At 46.1% G+C, this 21,464-nt stretch overlaps 1 protein-coding gene across 3 annotated transcripts in view; it reads left to right on the top strand.

Annotated features, from left to right (window-relative positions):
- Positions 1-21,464, top strand: part of INPP5A (inositol polyphosphate-5-phosphatase A) — a 209,222-nt gene that overhangs the window by 64,244 nt on the left and 123,514 nt on the right. The window contains exon 3 of one of the 3 annotated variants that reach the window (XM_062635160.1): positions 17,526-17,781. The exons of the other annotated variants lie outside the window; for them this stretch is intronic. Coding sequence (XP_062491144.1) covers positions 17,526-17,781 — 256 coding nt within the window. The remainder of the gene's footprint in view (positions 1-17,525; positions 17,782-21,464) is intronic. 3 annotated transcript variants of the gene reach the window in all.

Raw genomic sequence — 21,464 nt, 5'->3', positions numbered from 1 at the left:
ATTACCTCTCTGTCTTTGAAGTATAAACATGTATCACATATATTGCCGCATAATGCTATTTTCCTCAGAAACAGAGAAGCCCACGTAGTTGCAGTTTGGCCAATGTTCACCCCTGCTGCTCTTATACCCCCTTTTCTGGCAGTTTTGGCAGCACTTCCCCAGTAAAGCTTTCCTTGGCTTGGCTCCTGCAAAGCTACATCAGGCTTTGCTGCCCGTAGTTCCTCAGCTTGGCTGTGTTAGGAATGACAGTAGCCTGCCCCTTCAGCATGCAGCATTTCTGTTCCCATTCAAGGCAACCAGGGACTCAGGGGGTTCTATTTCTCACAGGTGTTGAGATGTGAAAAAACCAATGTGTTAATGAGGTGTCTCTCATGGAGTGATTGGTTTTAAAAACTCTAGTAATTTACTGTATATTAAGGATCAAACCAGTTCATTTTGCATGGACCAAAACACAAATAAAGGTTAATACCAGGCATTTGTCATTTATGGCTGTGTATACCAAATCTGGTGTAGAACAGACTGGTCTGGGAATTGTGTGGAGAGAGCCGGAGGTGTCGTGACTAGGGAGCAAACTGTGGATCGGTTGATTGGTCTCGTTTTGCTGTAGGCGAGAGGATGGAGCCATGTAGGATTCATTGTGCTGAAAACTCCTCGAACAATGCACCCAAACTAAACCGCAGCCCCTGGGGTGAGGGGCACTTGTGGGATGCTGCTGGCCCTTGGGCAGCTCACAGCAGGTCTCTCTGGTCCTGGTGGGGTGCTCAGCTTGTGGCCTCCAAGGGAGGGGTTGGGAGGCAGAGGCAGGTCCAAAGGCTCTCCTCCAGGCCAGGCGTTTGGAACAGCAGAGGCTCGGCGGGCACATGGGGCAGCACCCAGGAGCACAGGGATGCGGCTCACCTCACCCTTCAGAGCTGCACAGCTCTCTAGAATGTAAAACCCAGCTGAAGATTAATCTCTTGGCAGAAAGCTGCTACATTAGAGCTAATGCTCATCTGCTCGGGAAGATGACAGCGCCGAAGTTAAGAGCTCCCAACAGTTATGAATGAGGCTTGTGGGTGACAACCTTTGCAGGCGTAATGATGGCTTCCCAGAAGCTTCAGATTAACTAAACAGGCAGCTCTGATCTGTTCCAGTTATAACTGGAAATACTGATGGCAAACTGGTGTGGACAAACGGACTCGTGTGTGAGCCAAAAGTGTCCAGGTACTCAAATGGCTTGGCAGTGCTTTTTAAAGTTCTGCCTCTTGTAGAGCTCTTTAAAACCATGATACAAAATGTAATCTAGAAGATCTTAGTAAATTGTAAATAGATTACCTTATAAAATGTAACTGAGTAGATCTTAGTTTCTGTTGGAGAACGCATTAAAATGACCAAAATAGGTAAAAGTTTGAGAAGCTGAGAAACTCAGCACATTTGTGAGTGCACCCAGTGGACTTCATTCTTAATCAGAAAGGTCTCTGCAGTGGTATTGACTTTTTCTAGTCCTAGCATTTACATTCTCTGTTAATTTTGCTGTACTTGTATATTTCATGTAAAGGGTAAATTATAAATCTTGATTTTTCTATGTGAAGAGTTACTCAGAAGTTCATCAGATCCGACTATTTTTACCTGTTGATACTTCTCAGGTAGCCTAAGTTAATTGTGAGTGAGGTGCTTTTATTCCGGAACAAGAGCATTCATACTGAAGCTGACTAGCGGCCAGAAATAAATTGATGTTTTCATCAAATCAAGAATAATTTCTATATGAAAACATGTCAGTATAATCAGTGACATTTTTTCCTGTAATTGGATCAAAGCTCATTTTGTTTGGTCCTCTGTAGTTATTGATTTGCTGGAATATTCAATTTATAGACTCACAGAATGGTTTGGGTTGGAAGGGACCTTAAAGCTCCTCCAGCTCCAACCCCTGCCACAGGCAGGGACCCCTTCCACTAGAGCAGCTTGCTCCAAGCCCCTGTGTCCAACCTGGCCTTGAGCACTGCCAGGGATGGGGCAGCCACAGCTCCTCTGGGCACCCTGTGCCAGTGCTGCACAGAAATTAAGGTTTTATATTGCTTTTTTCTTTCCCTTTTCTTTTTCTTCTCTTTGTTAAAAGAAGGCAGAAGCAGCCCCTGCACAGCTTAAACGTACCTGTTGTGGTTTTGGAAGGTTGAGAGAAACTCTTCCTTGCAGTAAGTCAGATCCCATGGGCTCCTGGCAAACCAGTGCTCATGCCACAAGTTTTTAGGGAGTGTGTTCAGAGCTGTGAGGTGGCTGCAGCACCTGGCTGGGTTGCAGAGGATCTGCAGAGCAGGAGTTGCTTTGCTGCTCAGAATAGATTTATTCTTTAAAGATCAAGAGATTCCTCAGTTCCCTGTCTCTTGCTCAGCCCCACAGGTAACCTTGCAATGAAAAAAAGTTGGGCTCTACCTCTGAACTTCAAGTTCCTGGTTTCTCCTCCTAGTAAGGATGTATTGCACTAGAATTAGTTCATTACAGAGCAGATTTAAGCAAGATACTCTCAAAGTTCGCGTTCCTGACATCAGGAAGATGTTTTTAAGCAACAGCAGCATCATAAACTGCAGATTTTGCTTTGCACTGCTAATAGAAATAAACAGAAAGGGGAGAAGGTGCTACGCTCACATGGCTGCTGCCCTCTAAAGTTCAAGCTTTGTGGGATAATTATTGAAATGAAACTTCCCTTAAACAACCACCCAGGAAATGTCAAAGAGAGGTTATTAATGGAGGATGCAGCAGGTAACAGTCCACTTTCTAACAGGCTTTCTCCTCCCACCCCCTGCCACATCGGTGATTGGGTTACAGAGGCTGAGGTGTTTTCCCTGATTATTTTTGCTTGACTCCATGCACACTGAACCAACAGTTTTGGGATATAAAATGGCTCTTGAGTTAAGGGAGGTAAAGCACTGGGTGGTCTTTGCTCAAGTCATTATCCTTAATACCAGTAACCTAAGGCAGTGTGGCTGGGAGGGCTCCACTGCTGAGCAGTGGCCCCCAGAATGCAAACGGACAACGCTTACTCAAGTGTGTTATTTTATCTTAAAATTATATCTGCTCATTACTGGGAGAATAGTAAAGTTAATTTTTGTTAGATTAATGATACTTGAGTAATATTTTTGGTTGAGCTGAGTTCGAATAATTGGCCATTAATTGAAAAAGGAAATTGAAATGAATTTATCTTGTACATAAATCCTGTCATCGTTATTAATGGCTCTTAGAAAATATCAGCCTGTTCCCAGAAATGAATGGTGTGCCCTGATTCTCCTGAGCTTATTAGCTGCGACTGGGAGGTTTGTTAAGTAAAAGAGATGATTTAGGAAGCGCGACATAATTGAATGGAATATTGGGGGAATTCACATGCCTGAGGAGCCCTGGCCCGAGTCTCCGTTAGCGGTCGCGCGGAGCTGGAGGGTTTGCAGCGTTTCCCCAGCAGGTGGAGCTGAAGCACCGGCCTGCGCTGCCGCTGCCCGGTGCGCGGCCCCGGCGGCCGGACCCGCGGGGCCACCGGCCTGTGCGGGTGCTCGGCGGTGCGCCGGTGCCTGTGGGCGCACGGTGGAACCGCCGCCCGCGGGTGGTGAGCTCACACCGCAGCACACGGCAGGGGTGAGACGGGTGCAGCTCCCCGGCTCTGGGAAGGCAAAGGGAAGGAGCGCTCGTGCACGGGGATGCCTGTAACGGTCCTAACTTTGTAGGTGCGTATCCGTGTGGCCCTCTGCCCAGTGGGACATTGTGGAGGTTTTCCTGCCAGGCTTAGCCTTTACTATAGTCTTAGCTTGGTTTTAATTCTGCTAATTTCAGGCGACTGTTTCTGCCTTCTCCTTTGGTCCCTCCTTTCCTTTCCATGGAATTTTTGTGTATCGTTCAGTCCCAGCCTGGTTTGTGTTGGAAGGGACCTTAAAGCTCCTCCAGCTCCAACCCCTGCCATGGGCAGGGACCCCTTCCACTGGAGCAGCTTGCTCCAAGCCCCTGTGTCCAACCTGGCCTTGAACACTGCCAGGGATGGGGCAGCCACAGCTTCTCTGGGCACCCTGTGCCAGCGAACTGAGTTTGTAAAGATGTCCTTGAAAACTCTGCCCAGGCAGAAGCAGGACTTCATTTGTGCTCTGAGAGGGTGGCACCAGAGGTGCTGTGCCTGAGGGGTATGTGGGGCCAGGCTGTTTGCAGGAGGAGCAGGGGGGTGTCACCTGCCTATGCAGGCTCTCCTGAAATCAGCTCCTGAGGCTCCTCCAGGGAATGATCTCCTAGAACAGACAAGTCCACAGCCTCGCTTCAAAGGAACGCACACAGAAACTTCTCTTTCCAGAAATGAGTCAGTTTGAACATTTTCAATGTGCAACAACCTTTTAAACACGGGTTGTGTAAGTTCGTTGGGATTTGTCTCCTGGCACTTGAGCCACAGGAATGTGTGTTGCTCCATGGGCTGCCAGAGGATGCCTGGAAGGCCCTCCTGGGAGAAGCGTGGTGAACCTTTGCACGGTGAGCCTCTGGAGACTCTGTTTCATGAGGGCTCTTGCTACTTAGGTGCTTTTTTACCTTTGACTTCCTGCTAATTCCACTTCCCAGGTGAGAAGGAATAAAACCAGTTGGAAAACGTATCGGTTGTCCCAAAGTTTGACCTCTTCATTAGCTTCTACCATTATTTAGTCAAAAAGAACGAGTTTATGAAGTGAGCTGGGGGATGCAGGAGTTCACCCCACTGCTCCTGACAAGGTCATGGGAAAAACGGTAACACAAGCACTGACATTTTGTGACATGGACGTGTATTTACAACCACCTGAAACCATGAGATCTCCCAGTTAGTTTCCTAGGGAACTTGGTCAGCCGTTGGATACTTTCTCTTCTGGGTAGGAAATGGGATCAGGAGGGTGTTGCAGTACTGCCTTTCTCTAGTGTTGACTTGTCTTTTTTCCTGTGCATTTCTGAAACAAGGCCAGAAGTTGTCTGTGGAGTTGTTCTTGCTGTGAGGAATTTCATGCCTTACCTTCCACCTGTTCACTGCTGTGTAACTGCAAGGGGAGGAGTAGGCACCACACAACTCTCACAGGTGAGCAGCCCAGTAACGCAGTCCCAGCTCAATCCCTGTTGTTCACAAGTGCTAGTGCTGAGGAAATTGGTGATATAGCAGCTTCCTTATACCTGGAATCACTGTCCTGTCTGTACCAGCTATAGATGTACAATTTATATGGGCTTGCATTTTCTGGGGCTGTTACCTGCAGAATTTCCTAGTGCAGTCATGCACAACTGCATGGTTATAAAAAAAGTGAGATTGTTTGTGCAGAATGGGTCTGACCTGGTTCTGTAGGAACCCAGGGATGTAAAAATCAGCTGAAACATTTGAAATTGAATCACAGACTGAAGTTAACCGAGCACAAGGGAAAATTGACTCTTGTGAACGTTAAACCCAGGCTTTTGTAGCTGCTGCTGGAAAAATGAGGCCAAGACAAATCTTTTCTCTTCTTTACTTGCCTGTGTCTGTCCTTCAAGGCTGGACGTGCTGTGGTGGTCGATACCTGCAGTGTCTTTGAGTGCGTGACCCCCGTGCTTGTACAGCGCTGAGCCTTGGCAGTCGCTGGTATCAGTGTTTCAGTTCAGGATCTGACAGGCAGGGAGAGCTGGGCTGGTTCAGCCTAGAGAGGAGAAGGCTCCTGAAGAGGAGACCTGAGAGCAGCTCCAGTGCCTAAAGGGGCTGCAGGGAACCTGGAGAGGGGCTTGGGACAAGGGCCTGTGGGGACAGGCCAAGGGGAATGGCTTTAACCTGCCCAAGGGGAGACTGAGATGAGCTCTTAGGCAGAAGCTCTTCCCTGTGAGGGTGCTGAGGCGCTGGCACAGGGTGCCCAGAGAAGCTGTGGCTGCCCCATCCCTGGCAGTGTTCAAGGCCAGGTTAGACACAGGGGCTTGGAGCAAGCTGCTCTAGTGGAAGGAGGTAGCATCCTGCTGAGCTCTGTGTCCAGATCCTGCCGAGGAAGGGGCAGCTTTGGAGGGCAGTGCAGGGGATGTTAAACCCAAACCACCTCGGTCGGAGCATTCTGGGTCCCCTCCAGCTCCCTCGCTTTGCAGAGTGTTTGTGGCTGGCAGGGTTAGGGGTTTGTTCCCTTCCTGTGGTGCTGTGGGGATTCCCGGGGCTCCCACCATGGGTCAGGAGGTGCTGGGCAGCACGTACAGGTCTCAACTTCACCTCGGCACTGGCACCCGTGGCACTGGGGCTTTCTGAGCTGGTGAGGAGCAGGATGGGTGCTGGAGAACTGCTCTGGTTTCCCTGCAGGAGCGTGTTATGGTTTTGTTTACTTCTGGCCTGTTGCATATTTAATTATTGTGTGTTCTTCAAGTAATTTGCCTGAAGATTTATGGAAGGAATTACGGGCTGGCTCAGCGCATACCTCAAACCAGTAAATTCTTTTCAATCATATTCCATTAATTTGACAACTCTGCTTTTGACAGTTCAGTGATACTGCAGAGATTCCTGAGGCTTTCACTCGGAGTCCTTTGCAGCTTAGTGTTTCTGACTGCTTTTTGCATGATGCTTCTCAAGTGTTATTTAGCCTTTCCTTCAGAGTTCACAGTTTACTTGTCAGCCTGGCGTGGGGGCCAGGGAGCTTTCCAAAGGGGAGGAAGGAGAGTAGAGTGCTCCGTGTCCATCGTTAGCAGCTCATCCACAAGTGAGTTGTGGTGGGAGACTACTGACCTGTTCCAGTGCCTCACCACTCTCATGGTAAAGAAGTCATTATGTTATTAAGGCATGGGGCAATGGGGTATCTTGTTTGCATTTATACACGGTGGGGCGAAGGGCAGGCCCAGGTGTACATTGCTCTCGCAGAGCCACCACGTTATTAACAGCTCTTTTCAAGTAGAGCGCATGAGGAATTTTGTTTGTGCGAACAAAGTGTTTGGTTTGGATCGGTTTTGGCTTTCCCGAGGAGACGGGAGATTGGAAAATGTGAAAATAATTGCTTAAGGAATTATGAAACGCTGTTTAAGGAACTCGCTAATGTATTTGTCTGAGGCATTGAATCAATTCTTAAATGAGAGCAGCGTGACTCTGAAGAAAAATAATATGTATGCTATTTACTGATAGAAACTAATGGGTTTATTAGTGTTTGAAATAACGTTATAATGCAGTATTCATAGCCAGAAAGAAAGCCATTGAGGAGTCTGCTCACTCCCTTTCTATGAATATCGTGTGGCAGTCGGGTTTCGCTGCAGAGCTCACCAGCTGTACACTTCAGAAAGGCTTGGAAATGCACCTCGTTTTTCACAATTAAAACCAAATGGACAGGAGAAAAAGATTGTGTTGTGTCACACTCCCCAGTCATAACCCCAGGATACTACTGATGTGAGAAGGCACCAAGCAGCCCCATTGCCGAGGGGAGAAAAGATGACTAAAAGCCAAGCCAGTTCTCAGTGAAGTGGGGCTGGGCTGGAACGCGCAGCTCTGTGAGCAGGGTTTGATGGATTTGGGCAGTGGAGCAATTCCCACTGAGAATTCCAGTTGGAAAGGGGCTGTGGTGCAGCAGTGCCTCCTGTCAGTGCGAGTCTCACACGGTACCTTAAGGAGAAATCAATGCGCAGAGATTTTGTTGCTAGTATAAAAATGGCACAGATGGACGCTTCCCACTCTGTTAAATTTAACCATGTTTGCAGCGTCCAAACCCAAACTAGAACCCTTTGACACTGAGGAAGTGTTTCCACTTAGTTTTAGAGGGCTTTCCAAGTGTCTATTGATCAGCCTTCTCTAGCAGCACAGAAATAATGTGTCTAATTTAACTGGCCACATGGAAGAGTATAGAAAAAACATTAGTTATCCCTTGAAAGGCTTGGAACATCGATAGGAGGACATAACATTAATGACTTTCCTATACACGAGCTTCAAAAATGGCTAAATGAGGAAGAAATTACAAATTTATTTTCCTATAATTTCAGCAGTTGTCTTGTTTTACTGCACCAGTAAAGCATTAAGCAATGAAATGTCACATGAGGAGTGTTTTCCTGATAATTTGTCTGACATGCAAAGCATATAAAACAAAAGAGAAAAAGATGGAAATGTGGGGGTTAGTCATTTTGACAAATTTAGTGATTTTTTTGCTCATGGAGTCTGGCTGAGAGGCTGCTGCTTCTGTCCAAACAATTCCAAATCTTGCTGTTCCTAAGTGGCTCACTGTATCAGGAGCATCCTTGTTGTGTCAGTTCTGTCCTTTATCCTCAACACAGGTAATTTATTAACATAAATATATAGCAAAAATTACAAATTACTTGGATCTACACTTTTGGTTTTTGACTAAATGGGTAAGTAGCAGTACTATGGCCAGAGGTCGGTAGTAAAAGCCCAGGTTGGGAAGGGATATCTTGTTGTCAGTTCCCTTCCTTTGGTATGGGGGGGGGAAGGTGGGGGCAGAATATTGAAAATATTGAATCTTATTTCTGAATGAACTGAAATAACCCTGAACATTCATTCCAGACTCACTGGCTTTACTCCCGGCTCCCCACAAATCCTTGACGCACTGAGATGTCCTGTAGTCCCTCGTGGATTCCTGTACTGTTGGGTGGGAGCTGAAGCTGGTCTCTGTTGCAGGCTGCTGGAGCAGGGGGGTTGTATGCGGTGTCTAGAAGTGCACGTACACCTAACAGACTGCTGTGTTCTTCCAGTCAGACTAATCAGGTTGTGCATTTTGCATCTTTTGGGATTGATGTGGAAGCGTTTGCCATCTGTTGGGATGGTTTGGAAAAGGCTCTGTAGCTGCTCCTCAGCATGCTGCTTTTTTTTTTTTTTTCTTCTTTGCATAAAGTCATTATTGCCAGAGGGGAGACTGAGATGAGCTCTTAGGCAGAAGCTCTTCCCTGTGAGGGTGCTGAGGCACTGGCACAGGGTGCCCAGAGAAGCTGTGGCTGCCCCATCCCTGGCAGTGTTCAAGGCCAGGTTGGACACAGGGGCTTGGAGCAAGCTGCTCTAGTGGAAGGGGTCCCTGTCCGTGGCAGGGGTTGGAGCTGGAGGAGCTTTAAGGTCCCTTCCAACACAAACCAGGCTGGGATTCTGTGATTACTGTACCAGGGTCCTGAGACATCCATTGTTTCTCTTGCCTAAAACTAGAAGGTATCTTTTTTTCTACCTGCTTTGTAATGAACACAGAAACAAATGCACAGTAAACGGTAATCGGCTTCCTGGGAAGTGCATGAGGATGCAACTAAAAAAACCCAGGCCACTTGCAGCAGCTGTGTATTGAGACACAGCAGCCCAGGACCACAGGTTACCCAGGTACCTGGTCTGGGGCCAAAGAAAGTAGTGGAGATGAGATCTGAGAAGTGTGGCGCAGCTCTGCTTTCACACGCATCCCGAGCCGAGGAGCTGTGTCATGGTACTCAGGCTGGGACCGTTCCTGTCCCATGCAGGAGCGAACATGGCAGAGAGCAGCTGCCCTGGGTGCAGAGGCTGCCCTGTGCCTCTGACTGTTCGATGTCCACTGAGGGGCTGACCAGGGTTGTCAGGCTGTGGGGCTGGAGTGCAGCATGGAGGCAATAAACCTGCCGGGCTTGGGAAGGGGTATGAGACCAGCAACGGCATTGCTGATCTGGCAGCTCAGTTAGTTCTAGCTGTTGCACTTACTTTAGACTTTAACCTAAGGAATATGCTTTCCAGGAAGCAGGGGCAGTTTCTGGCAGAACCTCTGTTTGTCTTTGTGACAAATCCAGTGATCCATGTTTTCCAGGGGGGCCTTGGATCTGTCCTTGGTCTTTCACCTTTCTCCCTGTTGAGGTACCAGCTCAGGAGCTGGTTCCCTGTGACCCTTCTGACAGCTTCAGAATAACCCAAGAGAGCACCAGGTTCCCGTGGCTCATCATGGCCAGTTTTTGAAGTGCTGCTTTTCTGATCTGACACCAATGGAAGAGTTAAAAATCTCATTCTTTGACCTGGATCCAAAGCTGTTTTTTCTTGTAGGTGGTGCTTTGGTTTCTGATGGACAGGATCAACAAACCAGGAACATTTTACGGTGTTGCTGGGATTTGATCCGTTAATTGGGAGGTGGGGATCCTGGCAGTGAACTCCAAGGACTGTTCCTCTGAACACTGTCACAGAAGCACAGGCAATCGCCCATACATTTGGATCATTCGTTAGTCAGCCGCAATTCTCCACTGTTATCCTTATTATCCTTCAGGATGTGCATTTAAAAGCAGGCGTCTGTCCTGATGCAGAGGAGGTGTACCAGGAGGGCTGTGCGGGGGGCCCGGGAGTCTCCTTTCCCTGCCTTCACAGGGCTGCTGGCGGTAGGAACCTGCTGGGCTTTCAGTTAATGTCATTAGGTAATGCTGCTCCTGATACGACCTTTAGCTGCAATACATGATTTGGAGAAATAGTCTTGCATTTACTGTTCAGTTAGTATTCTGAAGCATACCCCGGCAGGGTGACTATCATTTATTACTCTTCCAAGCACAGGACTTCATGAAGGCAATCTTTTAAAGAGCATGGGCTGCTAATTATGCTAAGAATGCATAACTTTGAGCAGCCCATCCATGGTATCACATTTCCTCCTTGTCCCTGCTGCTTGTTTTCTAGGACATGTTAAAAACAAAGTGAGATTTCCCATAAATGCTGCTTAGGTGTAGGTACTTCTCCCATTCAGGTATCCTCTTAGTTTCACATGAGCTTTCTTCTTAAGGAATGGGGCTTGGAGCAACCTGCTCTAGTGGGAGGTGTCCCTGCCCATGGCAGGGGCTTGGAACTGGAAGAGCTTGAAGGTCCCTTCCAACACAAACCCATGTGTGATTCCATGATTCTGTGAACTGATTACAGCACTAAATGGCAAATCACAGCTACTTTATGGTATCACAAATGACTTCCTGGGGATAGATACAACCATTTTGTTAAGAAAACACTGGGAGGTGTGCAGTTAGTCCTTGGTTTGAGTTGTGTCCAGTAAAGCCCACAGTTAGTACTCTTCCAAGTATTTAGAAACAGCCTTCCTTTTTCTGTGGTGCTGAGCTAGTGTTTGTGTAGCACCTCAGTCATCTTACCCAGGAAGGATGGATGCCGCTGAGGAAGGGAACGCTGAAGCCCTAGGACCCTGTGTGAAAGGTGCTGTTACAGTCAGCACATAAGGGTGGACCAGAGGTGGCAGAGTCCCTAGGGAGTGCCGGTGGCTGTGGCAGTGCAGGATGCAGTGTGCGCCGTATCTCTTCGGGGAGCAGCAGGTCCCTCAAGGGCAGCAGTGGCAGAGCTGGAGGCAGCGCCCATGGCTCTCCCGCCTGCCTCCCCCAGCGATCAATGGAGGCCGTTGCCACAGGGATTCTCCCCAGCCCTTGGCCCCTTGCAAGCCTCCAGAAGAAAAGCCTGAAATTTATGGAAAATTAATTATCGATTACAGATGTGCCCTGGTTCGAGGGAGGTAAAAACGAATGGATGCGTTTACGACGAGGGACGTAATCCGCTTTATGAAACCGATTGTCTTTTACTCTGCTCCTTCCCTCCCTCTTTTCCTCTTCTCTCTCTGCCTGCCCCCTCCCCCTTCCCGTACGCCGGGTAAAAGACAGGCCTGATAAAGTGAGAGGAGCAAGATTGGTTTTCTAAGGGCACCGGGCCCTTCATGATCAGGTAAATCATGGGCTGTCTGGCTGCGGGGCTGGGTGATGACCTGCTCCCCGCGCCGTGGCTCTGCACCCCCCTGCAGGGTGCTGTGATGTGCACCCGGGCGGCTGCGGGGGCTGCAGTGAAGGTGAAGCTGTCATATCGATCTTTTTAGCACTAAAATATGAGCCACTTTACTCCGCTCCCCAATGCTGTGATGTGAAAAATAATAACTCGGATCCAAATTAAAAATATTGATCTCTGGAAGGTGTTGAAAGTAAATAAACACCTTCCGAAGTTTTCGGGTCAGCCGAGAAATGGTATTCAGCAATAAATGTGTCGGCGTGTCAGAATCCAGGGTTCTTGATCTGTTTTTCCTTTTGAATTGATTTTTCATTACTTACTTCCTGAAAGTGTTGGAATCTGGTCCTCCACCGTTAAATCCCAGTGTTTGGGCAAATTATTTCTTTGGGGCTTATGAGGTGCTCCTAATCCACTCGCTCATTGATTGATTGATTTTTGACTCAATAAACTTGCATTACCCTTGCTTTATTTAAGGCTTCCATCATAATTTTTTGTACATTTAGGCTTGACTTTTTTATTTCCTTCTAACAGATGAGCTGACATTGGTCTATCAAACATGTGGGAAAACAATTGCCACAAGGTTAATTTTATTGCTCGCTCCATGCATTTTAAGTAGGTGCCAGGTATTTTCCACTACAGGCTGATAAATTGCAGTTGAACCACTAAAGCATAAGAATGAACAGGAGCACTGTAACAACAGAAACCCCATATAAATGCAGCACGTAGCATGAGCGTTAAATGGATTATTTTTGCTTCATTGGTTTAAGTTCATTTTACGTGCAACCAGAAATAGGCACCTGTGATACGATGAGCTCTTTACCTGTTCTCTGCTCGTACGCTGATGCTGCAGTGGTGTGCATGGTGGCCATGGAGGGCTTCCTGGTTAATGGGATGGTAACATGCAGTAATGCATTTCAGAAAAGCTGTTCTCTTGCAAACCAGCTTTAGGTAACAAAGCATTTGTCGGGAGCAAATATACTGGTGTTACTATTCTCTGGCAACTTAGGAACCTAGTATTTAATGTGGCTGTAAGAGTGCCTGCTCTGCTCTTCAATGGGGTGGAAAAAGCAGAGTTGTGATGACAATGAGAGGGGCTCCTTCCATTAACAGAGAGGGGTTTTGGTCAGTGTTAAAAACCTGGGTTAAAATGCCCTGTAAGCAACTGGGTCTCTACCAGAGTCTCAAACCCATCCCAGTGTTCCTGCAGTCGCTGCTCAGACCTTGCAAGTTTCTGTGCGTGTGAGTTGGCCTCTTAGCACTCCTCCTTAGATGGACCAGCCCTTGCCCCATGGTTCAAGTACAGGTAAGCTCAGGTGATGTGTGTTTAATACAGGGAGACATGGTCGGTTACAAGGAGTAGAACTAGAGCTGCATGGGTTACTGTTGGAGCTGATGGCAGTGCAGTCATTGTTCACTTCCCTGCCTAGCTGCATTTCATCCGCTGGTTTTTCCTTTTGTTCACGTGCATCTTATTAATGTCTGGGGCTCTGTGGAAGCAGCCAAGAGTATTTTCAGTTGGATTCTCTCAGATGTATCCACGTGCAGGCGTTTGATTAGAACTGGGGCTCATGCTGGTTTATTGTTGTCGAGTGTGTGTCTGTCTAGTGTTGATGGAGTTTGTCACTCAAGTGCACGTTCGTGGCTGGCAGCTTGTGTCTCCTGCAGGGCACTTGTTCTGGGCAGTGATAATGAGGGGGGCCATCAGTTACAGTGGACAAGATTTCAAATAAGGCTTCAGAGATGAGGAGTAAGCCTGGGCTGTGACAGGGTGTCCCATAAGGAGCCTGGGCACGGTGACGGTCGCTGCACAGACCCTCGTGGGGATGCTGTCCCAGGAGGGAGCTGCCCCGTGCCCACAGTGGGGTTTGGGGTCTGGCACAGGGAAAGGACACAGCAAATGTGAAGAGAAGGTTTGTCAAGGGTATTGTGGTTTAATCAACAATTCTTGGAGGAACACCACCCGTGAATGGTTTGTTGATGTGTCGGGAGTCCGCAGCACTTGGGATCCCACCCCAGCGTTTGTCATCTTTGGTGAGGTGAGGTGCTTCTATGCTTTGGATCCTCTTGGGTGAGCACGAGAGGCCACGTTAACAGAGCATACCCAAGCATTCACTGGCTGTGGCTCAAAAGGAGTGGGGGAAACAACTGCAGTGGGTGATCTCCTTTCTGACTCTCCTGTTCCATTTCTGGCACAGAGCTTTGGAATCTCCTCTGCTGAGCATTGTAAGCTGAATTCAAGTTATAGGATTGAATGTTTTTAAAGAATTTCTAGGTGTGGTATAAGTCACTGTCATGCCCCAGAGCTTTTGGGCACAAGCTGTGGCCTTCTTCCTGAAAAGAGAAGGGAAAAGAGGTGGGTGGGAAGCGTTTAGCACTGTTTTTGCTGGGCTGCAGTTCCTCTTGCTATTTATAAGCCTTTAGCATTGGCAGGATGCACATTTAGATGTGCATATGTCAGCTTTTCTAATGGCAGCAGTTGGGCTGTTGAGAATCCGTGGTGGCTCTTATTGCGTTGTTCTGTTTCTGGTGATGTGGGACTGGAAACAGCAAACGGAGCCACAGAGCCTGATCGTGCTATGTTTGAGCTCTGGGGTGCAGGCTGCTTCCTGGCCATCACCAGCCACTGACAGCTCACTGTGTCCTGGAGGAGCCACTCTTTATCTACAGCATGTGTCAAATGCTTTCAGATGCTTGTGATGAGGGAAGTGGAAACCAAAAGGGGTTTTTACTGCTGTCAGCCTTGTAAATGCAGTTTGTAGCCTGGCATTCTCCTGTGGTGTGTGCTAAATAGCAAAGATACTGGGTTTATTTTCAGGAACACCTTTGGACTGTGGGTCAGCTGATATTCTTAAGAGTTTGTTCATAAAAGGTCCACTTCAGCAGTCATGAAAATGGAAAAGGAGCAGTTCTGTAAGAATGTAGGCTGAGAAAGCAGCAAAATAGTAAAACCCCATGTTCAAATGCTTTCCTGGCAGCACAGAGATGGAGAACAAGAAAGAAATAACAGTCTTAAAAGTATCTTCCTCTGTCATAACTTTGCAGTCGTTATCCCGTGGGTATATTTGATGGCTGTGTTTAGCACAGCAGTCACTTAGACATCTTTCCTTGCCTATTCAGAAGAATTTCCAAGTGGTAAAAAGCAATACTGGGTATTTTCTGACTCCTCAGAAGAGCCCATTATGCCCCGTGCTTCCCTGTGTTGTCTGAAAAAGTCATAAACCAAATTTGACGGTGCTGAGGCGCTGGCACAGGGTGCCCAGAGAAGCTGTGGCTGCCCCATCCCTGGCAGTGTTCAAGGCCAGGTTGGACACAGGGGCTTGGAGCAAGCTGCTCCAGTGGAAGGGGTCCCTGCCCGTGGCAGGAGGCTGGGACTGGGTGAGATTTAAGGTCCCTTCAACACAAATCATTTGATGGTTCTGTGAAACTTAAATATAAATAAATAAATAAAGGGCCCGTTAAACTTCTCTGTGGGAGCTTCCCCGAGCACATTATGCAAGAGGCATCGGAAATGACTTCAGGTTGGTCCTGCTGTAGTACCAGGGGAGACCCTCCCAAGCCAAATCCCTCTCTTTCTGTGATTCTGTTTTACCCAGGAAGTCAGAGGGTGCTGCTGTGTATTCGAGTGTTTCTGTTTTCAAAAATATTTTTATTTCATTGGCAAAACAGAGAACTTTGAATTTCATCATCCTGATTATAGTAATGCGTTGGTTTATAGTCATTGCAATACAAGGACAGCAGCAGCTGCTGTGGCGCTGTATTGTTGCCTTCATCAGCTCATGTTGTCCGAAGCAAATTTCTCCTGGTTATGATAGCAAAAAAGCTGTTTAACCATTACCAATTGGTTCAGTTCATCCTTTTTAAAATCAGCGTTTTGGCCAGAAAGTCTCTTAGTTCAATCACTTGTCATTGGGCTTCCTGAAAGTAAGACAAATCCGTAAGTGACGTGTTGGTGAAGGTCTGACCAAGCTGTGCTGTGGTTGAACCATATATCAAGGGAAGGGACAGGTATGATTGAATGCTGTGTCACAGCACCACACATGGGAAACAAATATTCTGCAAGGAATCTATTGCTGAGGAAACTGAAAGATTGTTAAGCTGTTAAAGGCTTGTTAGCATGTTCTGACAGCAAAGCCCGCAAGCAGTGAGCGTAAAAAGAAAGAGCAAAAAGTCATAATGGCCAATTTTGGGTTTAGATTTGTGGGCCTGGGCACTCTGTGCTTTCTCTGTAAGGACTCTTGCTCCTCTTGCTGGATGTGGTGAGGAAAATTCTTCTGACACCCGTGAGCCTTCACTGCCTCCTTTGAGAGCCACCCCGACTGCAGAAACGTGCTCAGGGCGTTTATCAAGCTACCTTTGGTCAAGCTGCAGAAAAGTCTTAGTAAGGCAGGACTGGGGTTTTATCAAATACCGGTTTCCTTTTGGTGTCTGCCTGGGCTTTGCTGAAGGAGCTGAACTCACAGTGTTTGGGTCATCTGCTGCTGCACCAGAGAGGGTTTATCTGCCCAGGGCTGGGACCTGAGTTGGACACCTTGTGCAGCTCAAGACAAAGGCTTGCCATCATCTCCATGGAGCCTTCCTACTACGTGTTCTAAATGAAACAAACACGCACTGTAGGTGTGAAGATCAGATGAGGCTAATAATCTGTTAATGCTCTTTGGCTTTGCTTATCTTCTGCCAGGTCAATAAAAGCCTGATAGAAAAAAAGTAAATACCAGGCATATTATTAAAAAGAGAAGTTACTTTCAAACAGAGCAATTGTGAGCATAAACAAACAGCAATTTACTCCCAGTAATGTTGGTTTTGTTCCCACAACCAACATTGTTTCTTAGCAAATGATATTTTAAAAGCAAAATGAAGTTGAACACTTTCCTGCCTTCAGCAGCAAAGATACGTTTAATAGCTCTGAATGAATCTGTCAGTTATGGTGAATTTTACCGATGCTGTATTCCTAAAGCACCAAGATCCCTGATAATTAATAAGCTTTGTAAAGCAAACACAGGTCAACATAGGCATGATAAATTGAGCTATTATTGTACATAGGGAAACAATTAATTTGTTGCTCCTTATGGTCTGATGTCCATTAACATGCCCTACTAATAATGCACAACAGACAAGCTGTACTGCAGCGTGCGCAGGGTTTAGGTGATGTGCAGAGCATTCTACTCATCTGTTCAAACACTGACTGAAGGCAGCACTTGTCTGCATCTCCAGCTAGCGAGTGATGAGTTCTCCCTCTGACCGGCCGGGTTAGGGAGCTGTCGGCAGCGTTCCTCGCAAGGAGCTGCATCCTCTTACTGCCAGCACTGGAAACAGTGCAGGAAAACAGCTTGGACTTACTCAGTCCTCCTGCCACGTTACTGCTTTTGAACACATGTTCTGTTAACTCAGTTGGCTGTAGAATACATGCAGAAGCATGGAGTTAGCACTAGAGTCTGAATTCGGTTTTGGTGCCGCTTAACAGGGGCAATGCTTCCAGATGTCAGTGCATATACTGCATAAGATTGTCAGCAGTGCTAATCCCGCTGGGGGTGAGAATAAGATTACTTCATCCTTCCCAACCTCGTTCTAAAATACCTCCAAAGAATGTCTGATTTTTCTCTTTAAAGCCTCTTGGAGAGCAGTAATCTCTGGCTACCACATGCTTATTGCAGCTGATGGCAGCAGCCGAGGCTCTGTGCCTGTCACTGACAAGAGAAAAGAAGAATAAAGCCGTGCTTGGAAATACTGGGGGAATCCCAAGCTGCAGCAGTGGCTGCCTCCGTTGATTTGCTTCTGGTTATGCTGTTCAGAGATCACAGTTGGGTTCTGGTTCCATGCAGTAGCTTCAGAATTTAAAGTTTTCCTAATTAACAGAGCAAAATGTAATGAGCTCACAGTAACAGTGTGCTTCCAGGTTCAAACCCACCCAAACCAACAAAACCAACCCAACCCGCTGGGTGTCGTCTCCCCCTTCTGAACACAATCATCTTAGTTTTGAATCTTTCAGGAGAAAGCTAATTTTAATTAAAGCAAATGGAAGTGAGGAATTTAATTTGACCTCTGCCATGCAGCAGTTCCTATCCTTGCGGAGGCAGCGAAGTGCCAAGCCTTCAGTGCGTGCCTCCATCAGCGTCCTTCATTGCCATTGCAAAATTCTCTTTGTGCTACAGGTAATGCTTTTAATTTAAAAACTTAAATAACTCAACTTTAAACAGAAGTTTCTTTTTTTCTTCTTTGTTGCGAAGAGCTGTGAACAGTCTTTGGTTACCTCTCAAGGTTCCTTTTGTGACAGTTCATCTAAGGAAGCCTGTGATGTGATAGATTTTCTGATTTAATACTTGAGACACAGTAGATGTTTTAATTGTCTTCAGACACATTTTTCTTGCGAGTCTGTGGCAATCTGCAGTCTGCTTTTTAGAAACATTGATTGATGAATTCTGCTGTAATTTAAGCTAAAAGTTAATAAGACAGGCATACACGGATCTGATGCAGGTTATTAGACCTGTAAGGCACTTTAATACATGCCATTTATTATTCAAAGAAGCGCAAGCCAAAAATATTTCATGTGCACTAATAAAAATTCAATATAATTATTTCAGAGAACTTCAGGAAATGTGGACGGTCAGATCAACTGAATTCATTAAAACCATGTCCAGTGACAGGAATGCTGAGTGACCCTCCTGGGGTTCCACTTGGTACCTCCTTTAGCAGGATGCTCTTACTGCCTGGACCTCCCTGCAGCAGCAGCTTCCCACTGTTCCTCCTTGTTGAATTAAATCCATGGCATGGGGTGTTTCACTCTTGTTATCTGCTTCAAAATATCAAATATTGATGGCTCTGCCCAGTGTTTTGCCTCAGTTGCTGTGGTTTTCTGTATCCTGGAGTCCTGGAGATGAGCTCAAATAGCGATAGCTCGGCTACTTTTTCAGATAGTGGGACTTGAAATACAAACTGAATCCTCTGGCTGTCTCATAAAGTTTCAGGGTTTCTATTATTAAAATCTTCCTCTGAAATAATAAATGACTACAGGCTGTCACGGCAGGGGCTAGAAAGGCCAGTGAGCAGAATGGGCTGAGATTTCATCTGAGCATAGTTGAGTTTTATAGATCTATTTATGAGATCCAATACTGTAATGATGTAATTTTACTTGTCTAATAAATGTAGCTGTACAAGCAAAGGATAGCAAACATTTCCATTGTGACCAAAATCCTTTAAACTGCAGCCACTTTGATCTTAGAGCTCATGCTATTTAATAAATGCTGGCTATTCTTCTAACAATCACAATTATTTAAAGGGTTTTCAAAAGGGATAGAGCAAATCAAATAAAACAATTACTGTTGTATCTCATTCTGAAGTTAAGTGTATTTTTTATGTGGGTCTTGTTTAGTGTCTCCTCCCAGTTTTCATCCATTATCACAATAATTGAGTTTGTAGCTGGAATTAAATTTATCAAATTGTGTTATCCTCTTTTGAAATTGGATAGGTATCCTGGCAGTGGGAGCTAGAAGTTAATCTGCTTTGCTAAAGCCTCCAGTGGCACAGCGGCAACAGGATTGAGAAGGCTCAAACATTTTCCTGTCACCCTGGACACGATGTAATTTCTCCTCAATCCCTTGTGCAAATAATGACATTTGAATCGAGCATTAACAGGCTTAATTACTTTAAAATTGTCATTTTAATTTACACTGATATAGTATTGATCATACAAGCAGAGATTAAGCTGTTCACTGGAGCAGATGATGGGGAATTAAACATTAAAGGGTCCTCGTGGGGCTGAGAGGCCGCCCAGAGAGTGCCAGAAGAGGAATGATATTTCTCTGTAATGAACTGGCGGCATGCAGGGACATGAATCTTTGGCCTACTGGAAAAAGGGAAATAATGGGGTTTGGGAAGCATTTGCAGGTTATTCATTCGCTGCCATGCACCAATTCTCCAGTGATTCATCCACCTCACCAACATTTATTTATCTAGCAAATTCAGGAGCTCTGACCTTTCTGCTAAGTACATTTAACATAAGACGGAGGGAAAGATTTCAGGTGTAACTTTTTACAAATATTAGTTATTGTTTCTTACTTCTGACTAATACTAAACAGTTATTTAATCTGCCATACATACTGCACCCATTTGCACAACTCACAATGATCAAATGGACTTCATAAAAGGATCCAAGTATTGTGGGATTAAATGAGGTCTCCCAAAGTCCTTGACCTCATTTAGTTACAGTTGGATTCTCTTCTTTGGTAAACCTGAATTAAAGTTAATTTGAAGCAGCTGACACAAGCTTACCTGGAAGATTGTGCAGCTATAATAGTACCAATGACGAGTAATCCTTGTAAGAGCTGTAACCTAAAAGTGTCACTGCTCTCGTACGGGGTGTGCTTGAGAGCTCCAAGAAGATATATGGAAGAGCTTAAGGCCAAAATTTTCATTTCCGTGCTCTGGATTTGTCTAATAACTCCTCTGAGCTGTGCTCAGGCAACAGGTATCGCCTGGTGATGACTTACTGCTTAAAAATCCAAACTCTAACCTGGATGCTAAATTATACAAAATCAACGTTGTATTTTCATATATAGCAATGAAAGGTTTTTTTTTCCTGTAAGCTTGTTTTCCTTTCTGCCTCATAGTTTAGTTTTGTCCGGGCTATCTGTAAAGAGGAATATAACAAAGCTAGGTACCAGGTAAGCAAGAGTGCTCAGCCATGGCAATGTGAAATAGAGCATCTCCTCTGGAAACTGCCCTTTTCCCATTAAGGAGAAGGTAGGGCCAGATCCCAGCCCACTGACTCCAGGCCTTAAATTCCAGCCTGTTGGTAAATGTTCCTGCAGAAATCCATTGAAGTCGATGGCATCTGTGGGTTTATTGGTATAACTTTCTTAGGATGTCATTTCTCCTGCATGTAACGAAGAGGCCGCTCCTTAAAAGTAGGGAGGATGGTGCAACATGGGAAGATGGATTTTCTTATTACTTGTACTTTTTTCACTTAAAACAGGAAAATGTGTTGAACAAAAATAGAATGTGTTGCTAGGTACAAAAAGGCAGAGCTTTAGGTTCTGAAATACAGAGCAATGATTTCTGTTTGCTTTTTAAGACAGCTTTCTTTGAAAGATAAGGAAAAATGATGCTTCTTTTTATCAGAAAGGATGTTCTGGTTGGGTTTGTGGGGGAGGCTCTGGGGTCTGGAGGCTTTGTTCTCTTGTCCCTGTGATTTACCTGCTGAATTGGGTCTCGTAGGTTTTGGTTAAAAATCTTTCTGTTTGTGATGGTTTTTAATCATCGCATATTTCCTGGGCTCTTCCATGGAGTGGGATGTATTTTCATTTTGCAGCCCTGCTCCTGGGCTGCTCTTTACTTCCAGGTGCCAAAGCAGATGTTGAACTGTGCCAGAGAACACAGGTAAAACAAGCGGCGAGTGCTGAGATGCGAGGGAGGCTCCACAGAGGTGCAGCGCAGTGTGGCTGGAGCGGTCCCTCTGTGTGAGGGAAATGGGAAGGAAATGGCAGTGTGTGGCTGAAGAGGAGGCTGTGGACAGCAGGGGAAGCAGCCAGGAAACATACTGAAGCTTGGCAAGGTCTGTGGTTATCTAGACAGAAATACACATAGAGATATGGGGTTGACTGATACTGTCCAGCCTGTACAGAAAAACTGCGGGCCGTTTCGGTTGCTTTCAGGATATTTTGTATTTCCAGTACTTCACCTGTGTGGAGTAACAGGAATGTGACACCCGTGCAGGGAAGTGAAATGCACTAAATCGTATTCTCAGCTGTATATATTTGATCACAAGTACGTCTGTCAGGTACAGCATGCACATGGTGTGACACACCAGTTTTATGGGCTCTGTGTTATCTTATACGAT

This window comes from Pezoporus occidentalis, unplaced genomic scaffold (assembly GCF_034315485.1).
Source record: "Pezoporus occidentalis ecotype Australia unplaced genomic scaffold, CSIRO_AGI_Poc_V1 ctg45, whole genome shotgun sequence".
Taxonomy (NCBI): Eukaryota; Metazoa; Chordata; class Aves; order Psittaciformes; family Psittacidae; genus Pezoporus; species Pezoporus occidentalis.
Note: the sequence above shows the minus strand (reverse complement) of the source record. Positions and strands in the feature narration are given on the sequence as shown.